This window comes from Equus przewalskii, chromosome 12 (genome assembly GCF_037783145.1).
Source record: "Equus przewalskii isolate Varuska chromosome 12, EquPr2, whole genome shotgun sequence".
In the NCBI taxonomy this organism is placed as follows: Eukaryota; Metazoa; Chordata; class Mammalia; order Perissodactyla; family Equidae; genus Equus; species Equus przewalskii.
The window spans coordinates 841,233-856,567 of NC_091842.1; the positions used below are offsets into that span (position 1 = coordinate 841,233).

Here is a 15,335-nt window from a genome sequence, read left to right on the forward strand (position 1 = left end):
AGCCGGCCGGGTGTCAGGCGGGCTCTCCCCTCCTCTCTCCCCCTGCACAGCGGCCCTCTCCCCACTTTATGAAAGAAGGGCTACCGGCACCCCGAATCTTACTAGGGCACACTGCCCGGGGGCATAAAAACCTCAGGGCACCAAGCGAAGGCACAGTCTGGGATACGGCTGCTGTACAGGTGCACCAGCGTAACGAGCCAGCAACAAATCCCTGAGCAGTCAGGCCGCTTCCAATTCTTTCTTCCGGAACGATCTGAAGAACGTAATCAAGTCGCCATTTATCGGTAGATCTTTAAAAGTCAATTTTGATAACACATGCCAAAGAATCACACGACGGTCTCAGAGTTCAAGGAATTAAGTAGTTGCACAACAAAACTTCCATCCTCGTTCCTCTATTTATGTGAATAAGGTTACTCAGTCCATACAGCTGGACATGAGAAACGGGATAAAATCACCCTAAACCCTCTCCCACCCCATAACCAGCAACCTTCATCCACAGGTGCGGGAGCACGGAGCGCCCCGCCACATCACTGCGGGACGCGTGCCTAGTCACGTTCTAGTTATGTTGAATACTTTGTCAAAATTTGTAATGTACTCTACTGTTTTAATCAACTGCACGCTGGAAACTGGAAAGACAGCTCCATAGAGAAGAAAAATTTTAACACTCAGAACTTGGTGGTAGCGAAAACAACTCTAAATGCATATCCATATTTCGGTGGCAGATTACGTTATGCTAGATATGAACATTTTTCGGTGTGAATTCTTAGATACAGAGTCCCAGGCCACGCGCCACGCATCATCGAGGGAAGGGCACCTCGCCCTCTGCACACGCTGTGCCACCCCCGTTCCTCAGAGCGCAGCTCAGCAGCCCGGCTCCAGCCCTCGCCATCCAGTGCCTCCAACGGGCCAATCGAGTCCGTCAAAACCGCCCTGAAAACGTGGCACCCAAAACCGCAGGCTGTGCATCTGGTGGCTGCAGCAAGGCGGTCATGGTGTTCCTACCCAAAATTTACCGAAATTCCTATTTCTCCTATGATCACTTTTCAAAGGCGCTGGGTGTGTCCACGTGTAACCTGGGTCAGCCTCTGCTCCACCCAGACAGACGCCAGCAGCCTGACCGCCCCGTCCTCCCTCCCAGTCAGCAAACAAGGCGAGGCCAACGCGACCCGTGCGCCTACCTCGGGGCGCGTGTCCTCCCCGCCCGGCGCGCCTTCAGGTGCCAGCGGGGTCTCTCGCGCGGACACCTTCAGCTTTTTGTTCTTTTTCCCCGTCACTTCGGTAACTTTTCTCTTCTGTTTTGCCATCCTGCAACAGACAAAGTAAATTGCTAAAGACATAGGAAATAAAGGGTCTTAGCCCACAGAATATTTTTAAACGAAGAGGGGAGGGTACTCTCCCATTTTAAAGCAAATACAAAGGTATTTCAGAAAATATGGATAATATATAAAGTGAAAAGAAAGTCAAATCCCCTAGATTTATGAGCTACGGACAACCAGTTTAACATTTTGGTGAATTTCCTTTCTGTCTTCTTCTGAGTGTTGTAACACAGCTGCAACCATACATGGATTTATACATTCTGTGTTTCTAACTAAACACGAACGCAACGCTTTTTCAGATTAAGAGAAATACCACTTTTAATGACAGTATCAAAATTTTCCAAAAGCGAAAATTACAAAAATTTGTCTATTCCCTAATCGTTGAATATCTTGGGTTTTTATTTTCTACTGTTACGGACTAACTCACACTTCCCCATCCAGCAGGGAAGCTGCGGCACTACACCCGCTGTGGATGACCGTCACGCGCCCTGTCACTAAGGGCGTTCGTCACCCACAGGTGGAGGGGACCGTGATGAGTCGGGGATGGCCTCCTTGGACTGAGGAAAAGCACCAACTGGAGCCACGTAAGATGAATGACGCAAGACCCAAGAAGCACCTGATTCTGTCTACTTTCTCAGGCACAGAAGTACCTACACCTTCACGTGTAAGAACAGCAAAGCCCCTGAATTCTAAAACCAAGCTCCTTTGTGGGACTCTGCGATGGGGGCACCAAGAGAAAGGCCTGAGGAACCAGAACCGGGAAGCGTGTCACAGGGGTCAGGGTGGAGGGCCCTCCGCCTCTGAGGGGGCACCGGCTCCCGCTGCTGCTGGGACCTCCGAGGGAGGACATCAGAGGGGGGATGTCTGAGGGAGGATGTCTGAAGGAAGGAGCTCTGAGGATGTCTGAGGGAGGACGTCGTCTGAGGGGGACCTCAGAGGGGGAACGTCGCCTGAGGGGGGACCCATGAGGGAGGACGTTGCCTGAGGGGGGACCTCTGAGGGAGGACGTCGTCTGAGGGGGGACCTCTGAGGGAGGACGTCGTGAGGGGGAACTCTGAGGGAGGATGTCGTCTGAGGGAGGACGTCGTCTGAGGGGGGACCTCTGAGGGGGGACATCGTGAGGGGGAACTCTGAGGAAGGACGTCGTCTGAGGGGGACCTCTGAGGGAGGACGTCGTCTCAGGGGGACCTCTGAGGGAGGATGTCGTCTGAGGGGGACCTCTGAGGGAGGACGTCTTCTGAAGGGGAACCTCTGAGGGAGGACGTCGTCTGAGGGGGGACCCATGAGGGAGGACGTCGCCTGAGGGGGGACCTCTGAGGGAGGACATCGTCGAGGGGGAACCTCTGAGGGAGGATGTCGTCTGAGGGGGGACCTCTGAGGGAGGACGTCGCCTGAGGGGGGACCTCTGAGGGAGGACGTCGTCTGAGGGGGGACCTCTGAGGGAGGACGTCGTGAGGGGGAACTCTGAGGGAGGATGTCGTCTGAGGGGGGACCTCTGAGGGGGACATCGTGAGGGGGAACTCTGAGGAAGGATGTCGTCTGAGGGGGGACCTCTGAGGGGCGACATCGTGAGGGGGAACTCTGAGGAAGGACGTCATCTGAGGGGGGAACTCTGAGGAAGGACGTCGTCTCAGGGGAACCTCTGAGGGAGGATGTCGTCTGAGGGGTACCTCTGAGGGAGGACGTCTTCTGAAGGGGAACCTCTGAGGGAGGACATCGTCGAGGGGGACCTCTGAGGGAGGACGTCGTCTGAGGGGGGACCTCTGAGGGAGGACGTTGTGAGGGGGAACCTCTGAGGGAGGACGTCTTCTGAAGGGGAACCTCTGAGGGAGGACATCATCTGAGGGGGGACCTCTGAGGGAGGACGTCGTCTGAGGGGGGAACTCTGAGGGAGGACGTCGTGAGGGGGAACTCTGAGGGAGGATGTCGTCTGAGGGAGGACGTCATCTGAGGGGGGACCTCTGAGGGGGGACATCGTGAGGGTGAACTCTGAGGGAGGATGTCGTCTGAGGGGGGAACTCTGAGGGAGGACGTCGTGAGGGGGGACCTCTGAGGGAGGACGTCGTCTGAAGGGGAACCTCTGAGGGAGGACGTCGTCTGAGGGGGGACCTCTGAGGGAGGACGTCGTCTGAGGGGGGACCTCTGAGGGAGGACGTCGTCTGAGGGGGGACCTCTGAGGGAGGACATCGTGAGGGTGAACTCTGAGGGAGGATGTCGTCTGAGGGGGGACCTCTGAGGGAGGACGTCGTGAGGGGGGACCTCTGAGGGAGGACGTCGTCTGAAGGGGAACCTCTGAGGGAGGACGTCGTCTGAGGGGGGACCTCTGAGGGAGGACGTCGTCTGAGGGGGGACCTCTGAGGGAGGACGTCGTCTGAGGGGGGACCTCTGAGGGGGGACGTCGTCGAGGGTGAACCTCTGAGGGAGGATGTCGTGAGGGGGGCCCTCTGAGGGAGGACGTCGTGAGGGGGGACCTCTGAGGGAGGACGTCGTCTGAGGGGGGACCTCTGAGGGAGGACGTCGTCGAGGGGGGACCTCTGAGGGAGGACGTCGTCGAGGGGGGACCTCTGAGGGAGGAGTCTGGCTGATTCCTGGATGGAGACGTGGGAACTGGACCAGCTCCTGCTGCTGCAGCGAAGGCTACTGCCAGGCGGCTGGCGGGCAGCTAGAGCAGGAAGAAGCCCTGCTGCCCACTCCCCATCGGCCTCACCCCCACCCACCCCCACCAGCTTCCAGTCCCCGCTGCTCGCCCCTCCGGATGGAGCCTAAAAAGGAGCTGACGTGGAAACGTATCTGGCGCAGCCCCAGAAGCTGTAACGTGAGCATCATGAAGCAGCGCGTAAAACGTGCTTTTGGAGCTGAGACAATAATTTAACAACCAGCACGTGCAAACATATACGTCCTGCTTTTCATTACACGTGTTTTTAGCAGAAACCATCCAATCATGTTTCAATAAAGGATTAAATAAGTAAATCAGAATAAACCAACAAAATGCATCCCATTCAGTAATTAAAACAAATGAGACAGTATTGCAGATAGAGAATAGAAAATACAGAATACTACGAGTAGTAGTATATAATTTTGTTTTTGTTTTTTGCTGAGGAAGATTTGCCCTGAGCTAACATCTGTGCCAATCTTCTCTATTTTGTATGTGGGATGCTGCCACATGGCTTGATGAGCAGTGTGTAGGTCCACAACCGGGATCCGAACTTGTGAACCTGGGCTGCCAAAGCAGAGCGCGTAGAACTTTAACCACCAGGCCACAGGGCCGGCCCCATGTTTTTGTTTTAAGAAAATACTGAAAATAACAACAATAATAGAGAAAGCAACATATATATATATACGAAAAAGTCTGACGCATATAAACAAAACTTTTACTTTTATTTATATTTAGGGGTGGGATTACAAGGGACTTTCTACATTTTTACAGCTCAGATATATTGCTTTTTTCAATGTTTTATACTTGAAAAAAAAATGAAGGCTTTTACAAATACTAGTCCTTTAAAACTCTATTTACAAGGCCTCCTAATATCAGTTTTTACTCTAACAAATTACAGAAACGTATGTCCTCTTATTTATCCTCAACTCCGGTGGCTTCGCCCTCCATACTCCAGGTTTCACTTTATATGTACGACACATACTTGCATTACGTGGTGTGTGTACCTTTCTGAATTTCAGACGTGCTGCTGAGGGCTGCGTCTGTGGGCACGGGGACACGAACCAGCGCCTTCTTCGCTCGACACCAGAGTTCACTCCGGACTCCACTAGCGGACGTTCAGAAACGCAGCTCATTCATTCGACAACCATTTACTGAGAGCCACCTCGGTGCCAGGCCCGTGCTGGATGCTGACACAGAGCGAACAAGTGACAGACAAGAGCCTCGATCTCGAGGAACTTCCCTTCTAGTGGGGAAGACGGGACTATTTAAGGAAACGAGTAAACCCTTTTACACACGGAGAGAAATGCTACCAAGAAAATAAACCAGAATAAAGTGAGTGGGGAGAAATGCTACCAAGAAAATAAACCGGAATAAAGTGAGTGGGGAGAAACGCTACCAAGAAAATAAACCGGAATAAAGTGAGTGGGGTGACGGGAGTGTCAGGCGGCCTCTAAGAGGCCAGTGAAGGACAGAGGAGCAGCCATGTGAAGAGCTGGGGGAAGTGCAGGCAATGCAGGAGGAACAGCAGGTGCAAAGGCCCTGAGCCACAGAATGTCCTGAGGGGCAAGGCCGGCGGGTGAAGGAGGCAGGCCCACTGATGCTGTGTCCTGGGCACGTCCTCTCACCCAGGCGCCCCCTCACCATGAACGGACTTGCTGAGATGCAAACTTCCCCACAAAGCAAAACTGTTCCCACAGGCACAAACAGGAAAAATTACGTGCAAGTGTTAGCCGGTGGGATTAAGCACGCACACGCCCTGCCAGCCGGCAATTTCACTCCAGATACACCCCCTGTCGCCACCCGCAGAGTGCTGACCGTGTGCCAGGAGCTGCGCGCGCTGCACCAGGCGGTCCAGAACACCTGGCCACGCGCAGCTCACAGTCTCACGGGGAAAGACGAACGTACACCATGCCAGAAGGTGGTAAGTGCCATGCAAGAACAGAGCACAGCGGGAACGGGCTGCGGGAGACGGCGACTCCAGAGGTGATCACGTGCAGAGGGCCCAGCCGCAGTGAGAACACCTAGGGCCGCATGTGGGTCTAAACGCCATTCTCAGAACCAAAGAGCCAGAGCTCCTAAGATCGCCCGTCTGCGGCAAGGAAAGCGTACGCGAACCTGGGCTATCACGCTGTGCCGGAGACCACGCCAAACAATCACGGGGCCGCACCCAGGAGGACCCAGGGCCAGCGTGGGGGGCGCCCCCGCCCCGTCTGGGGCTGTGACTGATTACCGCACACTGAAAGAATATTACTATCGTGGAATCAGAACACTCCGGGCTCCACATTCTTTAATTAAGCCTTAACTAAAAAAAGTATCCAAAGCCAGAGGCTACAAATTTCAATTAGCAGAGTAATAAGAAATCGCGAAAGAATGAGAGGCTGTTGACACAGGGCCTTTGAAAAGGCAAAGGACTCTGCCAGCCAATTACCTGGTTGAAGAAATAAGAAAAGTCTAGCAAATATTTACATATCGATTACCATAAAAGTGAAGTTAAATCTATATTCATTCTGTAAGTTATCATTAAAAAGTTTAATCAGTAAGTCTATTTGCTAAAAGGGGGTGAGAATTTTCCATATAATAAAAAGGTTTCTCTAAATACTTCTACGAGATGGTGACTCATAACTGAGACAATGAACGTTTGTCACAGAAAACGACACTTCCTTACATTTACGGTCAAGTGATTATCAACAAGCATGCCAAAACGATTTAGTGGAAAAGAACAGTCTTTTTAACAAAAGGTACTGGGACAACCAGATGTCCACATGCAAAAGAATGAGTCTGGAGTCCTGCCTCATAGCATACACAAATATTAACTCAAAATGGGTCAAAAACCTAAAAGTAAGAGCTAAAACTATAAAACTCACAACATCACATAGGAGTAAGTCTCCATGACCTTGTGTCAGGCAACAGTTTCTTAGCTATGACACCAAAAGCATCAGCAGTGAAAAGAAAAACAGATAAATTGGACCTGTAAAAATTAAAAATTTTGTGCTGAAAATCATGCCAGCAAGAAAGTAAAAAGAGAACCTGCAGAATTGGAGAAAATATTTGCTAATCATGTATCTGACAAGAGACTTGTATGGAAAATGTGTGAAGAAGTCTTACAACTCAACAAAAAAAGACAGATAACCCCATCTCAAAATGGGCAAAGGATCTGAACGTATTTCTCCAAAGAAGATACACAAATGGTCAATAAGCACGTGAAAAGAGGCTCAACGGAGGAGTGAGGTCAGCATCATGGTGGGGTGAGCTCTCCCCTCTAAATGCAACCAGAAGGACACCCACAGTCCAACAGAGGACATTCACACAACACAAAAGACATCTGGGAGACCCACACGGCCGCACGTCTGCAGGTGGTGGGGCTGGACCCCCTGGGGGAAGTGCAAGGTGGTAAGGGGGACTTTCCTCTGCCCGCCGGCAGGGACCCTGGGACCCTGCGTGGGCTGAGAGGAAAGGGGGAAGGGGCGCCCCTCCACAAGAACATCACTCTCTGAGTTTCCTCACAGCCCATGGGAAAGCCCCCCACACAGAGGTGACTGGGCTGGTGCAGGGGTGTCTTCATCAAGCTGGCACCCCAGGAGAGCAGTTAGTGAGGACCCAGGGAGAACACCCAGGATCGCGCAGGAGAAAGAGAGTGCCCCTCCTCCGCCCTGCACTCCAGCCCTGCAATCAGCCGGAGCATCACACAGAGGGAAAAGGAGTCAGCAGCTGGGGAGGCAGCAGGTGATAGAAGGCACTCCTCCCCCTGCCCAGCGCTCCAGCACAGCGATCAGCCAGAGCGCCACACAGACAGAAAAGGAGTCAGGGGCTGGAGCTAGGGAGCCGTGGATGGTGCCAGGCCCAGGACACACAGCACCTGATCCCCACCCAGTGGTGGCAGGTGGAAGCTGCAACCAGATAATATCACTATGCGGAGGCAAAAATCCACGCTGTCAAGCAATATGAAAAAATATATTAAATCTCCAGACCAGAAGGAAAATGACATGTACCCAGAAATCAACCCTGAAGGTACAGAAATTCATAACCTAAATGAGAAAGAATTCAAAACAGCTATCATTAAAAAACTCAATGTGTTACAAGAAAATACAGAAAGACAATTCAACGAGTTCAGGAGCATCTTCATAAAAGAGATTGAAACTATAAAGAAGAACCAATCAGAACTGTTGGAGATGAAAAACACAATGGACAAGATAAAGAAAAATCTGCATTCCCTAAACAACACAGCTGACATTGTGGAGGATCGAACTAGCAATTCAGAGGCCAGGAATACAGAAATGCTTCAGAGGGATGAGAACAGAGAACTCAGACTAAAAAGAAATGAAGAAACGCTCAAAGAAATATCTGACTGAGTTAGGAAGTGAAACATAAGGACTATAGGTATTCAGAAGGAGAAGAGAAGGAGAACGGAGCAGAAAGCTTGTTCAAAGAAATAATAGTGGAGAACTTCCCAAGTCTGGGGAAAGAGCTGGAATTACGAGTGAACGAAGCCAACAGATCTCCTAACTACATCAGTGTAAAAAGACCTACTGCAAGGCAGATAGTAGTGAAGCTGGCAAAAGTCAATGACAAAGAGAAAATATTAAGGGCAGCAGGGCAGAAGAAGATAACCGACAAAGGAACCCCTATCAGGCTTTCAGCAGATTTCTCAGTGGAGACCTCACAGGCTAGGAGAGCAGAATGATATATTCAAAGTCCTGAAAGACAAAAACTTTCTGCCAAGAAAATACTATCCAGTGAAAATATCCTTCAGATATGATGGAGAAATAAAAACTTTCCCAGATAAACAAAAGCTGAGGGAGTTCATCACCACAAGACCCCCCCACAAGAAATCCTCAAGAAGGCCCTCATTCCTGAAAAAAAAAAAAAAATAGGAAAGCAGCTACAAAGCCCTGAGCAAGGAGATGAATAGGTAGGCAATATTCAGAAAAGGCAGCTATCAATCAGCTTAGTAAACACTTAACTAAACCATAGTGATCAAAACAGCATGGTTCTGGCACAAAAACAGACACTCAGATCACTAAAACAAAACAGAGAGCCCAGAAATAAAACCACACATCTCTACAGACAGCTCATCTTCGAAAAAAGAGCCAAGAACATACAATGGAGAAAAAAAAAGTGTCTTCAATAAATGGTGCTGGGAAAACTGGACAGCCACATGTAAAAGAATGTAGGTAGACCATTGTCTTACACCACACACAAAAATAGACTCAAAATGGACCACAGACTTGAAGGTAAGACCTGAAACCATAAAACTTCTAGAAGAAAATACAGGCAGTACACTCTTTGACATCAGTGTTAAAAGAATCTTTTCAAATACCATGTCTTCTCAGACTAGGGAAACAAAAGAAAAAATAAAACAAGTGGGACTACATCAGAGTAAAGAGCTTCTGCAAGGCAAAGGAAATCAGGATCAAAACGAAAAGATAACCCAGCAACTGAGAGAAAATATTTGCAAATCCTATATCTGACAAGGGCTTAATCTTCATAATATATAAAGGATTCACACAACTCAACAACAAAAAAAACAACTCAATCAAAGAGTGGGCAGAGGATATGAACATTTTTCGAAAGAAGATATACAGATGGCCAATAAGCACATGAAAAGAAGTTCAACATCATAATCCTCAGGGAAATGCAAACCAAAACTACACTGAGACATCATCTTACACCTGTTAGAATGGCTATAATCACCAAGACAAAAAACAACAAATGTTGGAGGGCATGTGGAGAAAAGGGAACCCTCATCCACTGCCGGTGTGAATGCAAACTGGTACAGCCACTGTGGAAAACAGTATGGAGATTTCTCAAAAAATTAAAAATAGAAATACCATACAACCCAGCTATCCTACCACTGAGTATTTCCAAAGAATTTGGAATCAACAATTCAAATGACCCATGCACCCCTATGTTCACTGGAGCATTATTCACAGTAGCCAAGACATGGAAGCAACCCAAGTTCCCATCCACTGATGATTGGATAAAGAAGATGTGGTATATATATACAATGGAATACTACTCAGCCATAAAAAAGGACAAAAAATTGTCCCATTTGCAACAACACAGATGGACCTTGAGGGTATTATAAGTGAAATAAGTCAGAGAGAGAAAGACAAACACCATATGACTTTCCTCATTTGTGGAAGATAAACTTATGGACAAAGACAACAGTTTAGTGGTTACCAGGGGGAAGGGGGTTGAAGGGTGGGCACAAGGGGTGAAGGGACACACTCATATGGTGACCGACAAATAGTAATGTACAACCAAAATTTCACAATATTATAAACTATTATGACCTCAATAAAAAAAATCAAGAGATGGAAGAGAAAAATAATGGCAATGAAAAAAAAAGATGCTCAACATCATTCGTCATTAGGGAAATGCAAATCAAATGACACACCACTTCACACTCACTAGGACGGCTACAATCAAAAAGACAGATAATAGTAAATGTTGGTGAAGATGTGGAGAAACTGGAACCCTCATCCACTGCTGGTAGGATATAAAACGGTGCAGCCGCATGTAAAACAGTCTAACACTTGCTCCAAAAGTTAAACATGCTATCATGTGACCTAACAATTCAACCCTTAGACATCTACTCAACAAAATGCACATATCCACACATAAAAACCTGAACACTGATGTTCATAGCAGCATTAGTCATATTATCCAAAAGGTGGAAACAACCTAAATGTCCATCGATGGAGGAATGGATAAACACATGCAGTGAAATACAACGCAGCCATAAAAAGGACGGCAGCACTGACACCTGCTACAACGTGGATGAACCTTGAAAACATTATGCTGCACGAAAGATGCCACACACAAAACGCTCCAGGTTGTGCAATTCCATTTATGTGAAATGTCCAGAAGAAGTAGATTATAGGGACAGAAAAGTAGAAGAGTGTCTGCTTAGGGCTGGGAGCGGGGGAAGGAGTGAGGAGTGACTGCTGATAGGCACAGGGTCTCTTTCGGGAGAAGCAAATGTTCTGAAATTAGGTTGCGGTGACGGTCACACAACCCTGTGAATATACTAAAAAACAAACCAAAAAAACACTCTGATCTCTCTCAAATTATGTGTCATAAATCTAAGAATACAATGCCCCAGTACTGTTTTTCCTCTTTTTTTCTTACAGATGAACCTATTTCACAGAGTGGCTGTGAGGAGGACATGAAATTACGTGTGGAGAGCATCTGGCACATCCACAGCTAACAAGTGTTCTCCAGCTTCCTCAAGTCCTGTTTTAAAAAGAAACAAACAAACAAAGGGAAAAACACATTCGCTGACACGATTGGTGCAGGAAACCGTACTTGTGCCATTAAAGTCGTACACACATTTACACCAAGACCGTCACTGACTTGACCCTGCGTGTCAGCCGTCTGCAGGTGGCCTGACGTCACCATGTCAGAAACCACCAAGACTCTTTATTTCTTTTTCCTTACAAGCCTTTCTGCAAAAAACCTAGTGACTCAGATTAATGTCTATAAAGCAAAGCCACCCTAAGTCTTCCCTATATTTGGGAGGATGAGGATTTGGAGGGGGTGGGTGTGTTAAGAAAGCTAATCATAATAATTACCAGTAAATCAGCATTTCTCTAGAGCTTGCCACGTGCCAGGCCCTGCCCTAAGCTTTACCTAAATTAACTCAACTTCTCGTGACCGCTGAGGGACGCACACAGATGAGGGGACTCAGGCACACCTACCAGAGGAGGCAATCGAGAGAGGAACACGCCCAAGCACGCACACCTGTGCCCTCAGAGGACGTCAGTGCGCGCTCACAGCGCAACGTCCACTGAAAGGCAGGGTGTAAATCGACGCGTACACAAGACGACCCTCGTTTCGTAAGAAAAATCACACACAAACACGCACAAAGGAAATACAGTGAAGTATTAACACTTTAGAGGGTACAATGATAAGAACGTTTATTTTTTTCCCTTATACTGTTCGGTGATTTCTACAGGAAAAGGAAAACAAACTTATTTTAAGATACCAGCTCTAAAGTGTTCAGGGAAGCAAATAACTACCCCCACCAACAGAAAGCGGACAGCCCGGGTCAGACACAGACGAGGAAACCCTCCGCTACCGGGCTGGCCTGCGGTCAGGGATCAGGACAAGTCAGTACCAGCAGGCGGAGGCTGCCAGGGCTCTGGGGCTGAAAAGAAACTCCAGACGACCTTAAAAAAGTACGTCAGCCTACAGGGAAAAAACCCTCTTCTTAAATCCGAAAATACCACCTGTAGCCCCTGACGTCCCCTCGCACCCAGTGCATCCGAGGTCCCTCAGCAGGTGACAGGCAAGGGCACTGCCCAACTCCCGGGGCAAAGGCCCCCCTGAAGGAGGGTCTGGGCCTCACAATCCACAACCGTCCGGGATGTCAGTCCAAGGGGTCCAGGAGCGGAATCCCAGTTCCTGCGCCAGGACTGTGGCTTTGCTCCCGTCCACTTGATCCAGGACAACTCCGAGCTCTGACTCGCCCGCTTAGACGAACGGCGCCAGCTTCTGCTCTCCTGCTACCCGTCCCCACTGCCTCCCCACCCCATCCCTTCCAGGGCCAAGCTCCAACCCTATTACTACAATAACCAAGCATCTCACTCACCAAGCCCACCTCCCATCTTTCCAGCTACCACCTCTCGGCACCCTGGGGTCCAATAATCCTTCAACCTCACCCAGACCTGCAACCCACTGACCCCACACGTTTCAGTGTCCCTCACTGCTCTCACGTTCCCACTCCCACAACTTAATTCCCATGGTCCACCATTATAATCTGGCCCTCGCACACTCTCAACTCCCTTCATGGTACTCGCGTGGCGAAATCTCTCCTCTGGTATATGCTCCTCCCTGGGTGAGACAGCCCAGGACCAGGATGACTAGTCTCACTTTAAACTGAAAACCCCTCACCTCAGGGGGGATCTCCAGCAATGCCCAGCAACCCCACCCCACTTTCTGACTCCAGCCACTCCCCCAGACCACTGACCGGTTCATTCTTTCACTTCTCCTAATCACCCAAACCTCCAGCACCTCCTCGCCCTTCTCCGTTCTCAGGAGAGGACACTAACTCCTCATCACTCGACTCCCACAGGCTCCCACATCTCCCCACCGCCCCTTCTCTCTTGTTACAGCGGAAAATGGTCCCCACTCCCACCAGGGCCAAACCCTCTACTTGTGTGCTGGGTTCCATCCCCTGCCCACTCCAGGACATCACTCCAAGCCACACCCCTCCTGCATTATTCCTTCTTTCCTTCCCCTGAATCAACTCCAAGTGCCCACATCTTAAAAACTCTCTCATTCCACATGTTCAATGGACACCCCATTTCTGCTACTTCTGCAGCAAAACCCTCAAGACCTGCCTCTTTGCACTGTCTCTATCTCCTCTCCTCCCATTCTGTCTTGTACCCTCCTCCATCAGGCTTTCGTCCAACCTCTCTAGCAAAACTGTCCTTATCAAGACCACCAATGACACCCATGTGTGAGGGACAAGGACTCTCTCCGTGACTAACTCTACTCAGGTTCCTCTGAGCCCTCTCGCCACTAGGCCTCAGCCTTGGCCTACAGAGACTTGAACAAAACCCTAACACAGTTTCTAAGGGCTCAAGGCCGCATCCCTACGATGACCCCAGCCCCCTGAGAAAACTCAAGGCTGCCAAAAGCCAACACCTGAAGACAGGTGTCTTCCAGCCTCCGTGGGAGGGTAGGAGCCTAACTTCCAAAAGGCTGGTTAACAAACCCAGACAGTTCCACAGGGCCCAACCCCCTTCCCGCTTCCTATTAATTTTTCACCACGGCTGATGCTCAGTGCTCATCTTATCTGACCTAATGAACGGCAACATCCGCCAGTTGATGCTGCCTCCTTTCCTGAGATGCTTTTTTTCTGTCGGCTCCGGCTCCGGAGACAGACACCACACTCTCCTGCTTTTCCTACCTCTTCACCTCACTGGCCTCCGCAGACTGAAGGACCCCAGGCTTAGTGCTCAGCTGCCTACCTATTCTCACCCTCTCCGGGATCCCAACTGCCTTGTGGCTTTAAATACCAACTGCACACTGAGAACTTCCAAACCTCTCCCTAAACTGCAATACTACATTGGCAACTCAACCTTACCGCACATAGATCACAAACACACACACACACACACACAGGCGCGCGCGCGCCATCTCAAACTGAACACGTCACACCGCAACTCCAGATCATCCTCCACAAACCTGAGCTCCCTGCAGTGTCCCTTCTCCCAACAAATGGTCATCTGGTGAAATGGGAGATTTTAGCTCAAGCTGAAAACCATGGCGTCACCCACAACTCCACTTTCTCACACACCATCCAACCCACCAATATACCCCGCTGGCCATATCGCCAACACGCATCCAGAATTCGGCCACCTTTCACTTCGTCTGCCATTAGTACCCTGGTTCGTCCCGCCCTGCAGCCCCTTTCCAACATCGCATCCAGAACGACTTCTGAAATACCTAAATCGAGTTACCTCTGATCTCGGCTGGAAAACTTCCCTAGGCTTTCCCGCTTCACTCGGAGAAGCCAGGCCCGCAGACCCCACGTGGCCGCCCCGCCCTCCTCGCTCTCCCCTCCCGCGCTCGCTCGGCTCGGCTGCCGCGCCCCCGGCTGGTCCCCGCACCCACGCCCCCTCCACCCGGGCTGCTCTCCTGGCACCAGCGCGGCTCGCTCCGCCAGCCCTGTCCTGCTTTATCCTCCCCGCGGTCCTCGCTCCTTCACTCGGTCTCCCCCCGCGGAGCACGAGCGCACCGGATCAGAGGCCGCATCTGCCGCCCGCGCCCGGGCCGCGCGGACACTCAGGAGGGACCCCGGGGACGCTCCTCAGAGAAGGGGCGCGGGGAACAAACGCGCCGGACTGAGGCCCGGGGCAGCGGAGGCCCCCAGTCCCCGCGCGCCCCGCAGGCCGCCCCCAGGACCGCCAGGCCAGCCGCCCGTCCCTCCGGCCGCCCCCGCACGCCGCCCGCCCGCGCACCCACGTGGGGACCGCCCCGCGACCAGCCGCCCTCGCCTACCTGCGCGTAGTCGCAGACGCCGGCTTCCGGCAGGCGCGGCGCCCCGGTAACACGGTCCCGCCCTCCGGAGCGGCACCGCCCATTGGCCGAGGCCCGCCTCCGTCTCCCCGCCGGCCAACGGCAAGCGGCGGCCGCGAGGGGGCGGGGCCATCCCGGGCGCGGGCCGGTGGCGTCATCTCTGGGCGCCGCTGGGCACTGGAGCCGCCGGTTGCCCGGCAACGCTCCCACGTGTGGGCTGTGGGGCTCCTGCCGGTGCGTGGGGCTGGGCGACCCGGTGCGGGGCTCCTGGACTTAACCGGGCGGACGAGGCCTGTCGGGGTCCGCAGGGATTCGTCTCAAACGTCATACATTTA

At 51.1% G+C, this 15,335-nt stretch overlaps 1 protein-coding gene across 2 annotated transcripts in view; it reads right to left on the minus strand.

Annotated features, from left to right (window-relative positions):
• The window catches only part of CHLSN (cholesin), a 149,357-nt gene extending 134,238 nt beyond the window's left edge, over positions 1–15,119 (minus strand). The window contains exons 1-2 of one of the 2 annotated variants that reach the window (XM_070567345.1): positions 14,983–15,119; positions 1,179–1,305 (exon numbers count right to left, since the gene is read on the minus strand). In XM_070567345.1, coding sequence (XP_070423446.1) covers positions 1,179–1,305; positions 14,983–15,065 — 210 coding nt within the window. In that variant the 5' untranslated portion in view covers positions 15,066–15,119. Of the gene's footprint in view, positions 1–1,178; positions 1,306–4,976; positions 7,233–14,982 lie in introns of those variants that run through there. The other variant, XM_070567347.1, reaches the window with a different exon arrangement.
• Between the last annotated feature and the right edge of the window lie 216 nt (positions 15,120–15,335).